This window comes from Mandrillus leucophaeus, unplaced genomic scaffold (genome assembly GCF_000951045.1).
Source record: "Mandrillus leucophaeus isolate KB7577 unplaced genomic scaffold, Mleu.le_1.0 Scaffold135, whole genome shotgun sequence".
Lineage (NCBI taxonomy): Eukaryota > Metazoa > Chordata > Mammalia > Primates > Cercopithecidae > Mandrillus > Mandrillus leucophaeus.
This window is the reverse complement of record NW_012101310.1, coordinates 2,376,308-2,380,494: the sequence shown is the minus strand read 5'-3', so window position 1 is coordinate 2,380,494 and position 4,187 is coordinate 2,376,308. Positions and strand designations below refer to the sequence as shown.

General features: G+C 48.7%; 1 protein-coding gene across 1 annotated transcript in view; it reads left to right on the top strand.

Moving 5' to 3' along the window:
• Positions 1 to 4,187, top strand: part of MYH3 (myosin, heavy chain 3, skeletal muscle, embryonic) — a 27,359-nt gene that overhangs the window by 4,947 nt on the left and 18,225 nt on the right. The window contains exons 4-7 of the mRNA XM_011973166.1: positions 267 to 398; positions 1,659 to 1,751; positions 2,880 to 2,943; positions 3,025 to 3,123. Coding sequence (XP_011828556.1) covers positions 267 to 398; positions 1,659 to 1,751; positions 2,880 to 2,943; positions 3,025 to 3,123 — 388 coding nt within the window. The remainder of the gene's footprint in view (positions 1 to 266; positions 399 to 1,658; positions 1,752 to 2,879; positions 2,944 to 3,024; positions 3,124 to 4,187) is intronic.

Below are 4,187 nucleotides of genomic sequence, written 5' to 3'. Positions count from 1 at the left end.
AAAAAAAAAAAAAAAAGAAATAAAAATGAAAAGATGGATTTGGGGATGGGCAGGAAGGTCTGCATAAGGCCTCAGAAAAATGGAATTACCCATACTTGGGTCAACTGAGCAAGTGGCTGTGGCACCTGTGCCCTGGGCCTCTGCCTTCTCAAGGGGTCTATCACATTAGTGTGGTGGGTGTGTGTCAGAGGTGGCTCAGACCATGCCCAGGCCTCAGTATGACATCCTGGAAAGCCTGTTTATACTAACAAACTTGTTTCTTTCTCTCTCTTTTGATCACTCTGCACAGCGGAGAATCCGGGGCAGGAAAGACCGTGAACACCAAGCGGGTCATCCAGTACTTTGCAACAATTGCAGCTACTGGGGACCTGGCCAAGAAGAAGGACTCCAAAATGAAGGTATGGATGGGAGAGCGGGGCTTGCTTTGCTTCCACTTTTAACCGTGGTCTTAACCTCAGAATGAGGGGGGCCAAATGCCCTCACATTCCCCGCTCTTCAGGGAATGGAGGGCAGACTAGGATTTACTATATTGAAGGACAGCCAGTCAGCTTAGACAACACAGTGTGGAGTTGATCTTATAGGACTAGATCCTGGGATTTCTTAGAAGACAAGGCTCTAGGGCTCAACTTTAAAGGTCAATCTGCAGACAGCTCAGAGAGCTTGTTCTTTCATGGCAGAAACACATATACCAATGTGAGTGACTCACAGCCTATCCTGGCCTTTTGAAACAAATGTATTACAGCAGCATGAAGTGAATACGGACAACTGACTGGAGAATCAAGGGATTGAAGTGTTAAAGGAATGTTCAGTCAAGAGACCCCCAACTGTAGCGCCAAATATAACAAAATGGCAAAAGTGTTTTGAGTAAGACGTACTGCTGATTTGGTTGGTCCTCGGATTGGAAAAGTCAAGGAGGGTGGGGATTTATCAGGGCAAGTCAGAGTCACAGAGCGGGTGAGCATTTTTTACTGTCATTTTGTGGCTTAAAAACATGTTACCTCAGGTCGGGCTTGGTGGCTTACGCCTGTAATCCCAGCACTCTGGGAGGCCGACGCAGGCGGATCACCTGAGGTCGAGAGTTCGAGACCAGCCTGATCAACATGGAGAAACCCCGTCTCTACTAAAAGTACAAAATTAGCTGGTCATAGTAGCACGTGCCTGTAATCCCAGCTACTCGGGAGGCTGAGGCAGGAGAATCACTTGAACCCGGGAGGCGGAGGTTGCAGTGAGCCAAGATCGTACCATTGCACTCCAGCCTGGGCAACAAGAGCGAAACTCTGTCTCAGAAAATAAATAAATAAATAAATACATAAAAAAAAATAAAAACTGTTTCCTCAGGCCGGGCATGGTGGCTTACACCTGTAATCCCAGCACTTTGCGAGGCCGAGGCAGGCAGATCACCTGAGGTCAGGAGTTTGAGACCAGCCTGACCAACATGGAGAAACCCCAAAGTACAAAATTAGCCGGGCATGGTGGTGCATGCCTGGAGTCCCAGCTACTTGGGAGGCTGAGGCAGGAAAATTGCTTGAACCCGGGAGGCAGAGGTTGCGGTGAGCCAACATCGTGCCATGGCACTGTAGCCTGGGCAACAAGAGCGAAACTCCGTCTTAAAAAAAAAAAAAAAAGTTTCCTCTTCTTCCCTCAATTTCTTGCATTAGGGGACACTGGAAGATCAAATCATCAGTGCCAACCCCCTACTGGAGGCCTTCGGGAACGCCAAGACCGTGAGGAATGACAACTCCTCCCGTTTTGTGAGTCTGAGTTTGGTTAAGATGGAATTTGCTTTGTGTCTCACAAAATAGGCAAGAGCCCTGTCCTCAAAGAGTGTAGAGACCAGAGGTGACAGATGATGAAAAACAAAACAACCCAATGGGACCATTTCAGATAAAGATAAATTCAGGCTAAGTTCAATGAACAGCGTGTGTGAGAGAGGAACTGGGGGCCAGGCTTGCTTTAGGCAGAGTGGGCAGGGAAGGCCTCTCTGCAGGGCTGGCACAGGAGCTGAGAGTTACAGCGTGAGAAGGAGCCCAACTTAAAATGACAGGAAGGAGCGGGGACGAAGGAAGGGCAAGGGCAGTCCCTGACACGGGGAAGGGCCTGGTGCAGTCAGGGCACCTACAGAGGGTCTGTGTGGTTGTAGGGAGGAGGGCAGGGGGGCCAGTTCCATGAGATGAGGTGGAAGAGAGAGAGAGAACTGGTCATTTGGGAGCCATAGGCCATGAGAAGGAGCTTGGATTCCTTTCTAAGTGTAAGAGGAAGCTACTGAGGGATTCTATAAGCCAGGGAGTGATACGGTTTGATTTACACCTTGAAACAATCACTCTAGTTACTTTGTTGACTAGATATGTTGAGGTGGGGGAGGAGCATAGAATAAAAGAGATAAGTAAAAAGAAATAAGGAGAAACCCCAAACTGGACGGAGAAGAAGGGAGAAGAGGAAGGACATATCTAATTTCAAACTGTAGGTGGGGCCGGGTACGATGGCTCACGCCTGTAATCCCAGCACTTTGGGAGGCCGAGGCGGGCAGATCACGAGGTCAAGAGATCGAGACCATCCTGGCCAACATGGTGAAACCCCGTCTCTACTACAAATCCAAAAATTAGTCAGGTGTGGTGGCACGTGCCTGTAGTCCCAGCTACTCGGGAGGCTGAGGCAGGAGAATCGCTGGAACCTGAAAGGCAGAGGTTGCAGTGAGCTGAGATCATGCCACTGCACTCCAGTCTGGCGACAGAGTGAGACTCCGTCTCAAAGACATAACAAACCAAAACAAAACAGAAATGTTAGGGGAAATAGGCTCTTATTCACATTGCCCATGAGATGAATAGGAACTATTGGGCCACGGTGGAATCTGGTCTCCTCTTGAATCCCGCCCCATACAGGGCAAGTTCATCCGAATCCATTTTGGAACCACTGGGAAGCTGGCCTCTGCAGATATTGAAACTTGTAAGTAGATCCATGGGGATTCAATGGCGTCTCAGAGTAACTGGGAACAGTTTGAAAGACAGTCCTGTGTGTGTGTTCCAGATCTGCTGGAAAAATCAAGAGTCACTTTCCAGCTGAAGGCTGAAAGAAGCTACCACATCTTCTACCAGATACTTTCTAATAAGAAGCCTGAACTCATAGGTGAGGAAGTCACCAGTGGGGCTGGTGTTTTAGGCAGTTTGACTGTGATCGCTAGACTGAGGAGAGTTGTATCTACGTATGGTTACTCTACAGTCAACAGGGAAAGTTTATTTTATTTTATTAATTTATTTTGAGATGGGGTCTCCCTCTGTTGCCCAGGCTAGAATGCAGTGGCATGTTCACAGCTCACTTGCAACCTTGACCTTGCCGGGTTCAAGCAGTCCTCCAGCCGCAGCCTCCCGAGTGACTGGGATTACAGGCACATGCCCCCACACCCGGCTACTTTTTGTAATTTTTGTAGAGATGAGGTTTCACCGTGTTGCCCAGGCTGGTCTTGAACTCCTGGGCTCAAGCAACTTGCCCGACTTGGTCTCCCAAAGTGCTGGGACTACAGGTGTGAGCCACTGCACCTGGCCAGGAAAAGTTTATTTTAGAAATGGGATGTGACTATCTGGGCAGTCACATGCCAATTTGAAAAACCTAATCAAACAGAAGGTAAGAACAGACCACTCCTGACCAGCTCTGGTTTATAAAAACCTTCTGAGCAACTGAATAGCTAACTGTCCTTTGGCGCCCCCTTGTGTTCTGGCACAGAAACAATCTATGGCCAAACGCGCCACCAAAGCAAACAGAATAAGGAAGCCCATGGAGGTACTACACGCTTCCCTTGTCCACCCTTCACAGTGGTCTCCATGCACACTGCTTTCTTTGCTCTTTGGCTGTGTTTGCTCAGCCTTCTGGTCTCCAGCTTGGAAACAGGCTGCAGCGTTTCAACAGATTTTAGAAAAGGCTATGATTACACCAAATGGGTGGGCTCTTGTCCTGACCCCCACTCAGCCAGTTTTCCCTATTAACTTCTCCCAGCCGACACTGATATGCATCATTAGCATGCAAGGCAAGGGAATTTAAAGGTTCTCCCTAGGGTCCTTCCTCTCCATTGTGTGGGAGACTGAAAAGTCTTCCCTGGACTATATTTTCCATGACAGCCTGCCTATTGTGGAGCTGCCTAAAAGATTTTTAATGTTGACCGGGCGCGGTGGCTCACGCCTGTAATCCCAGCACTT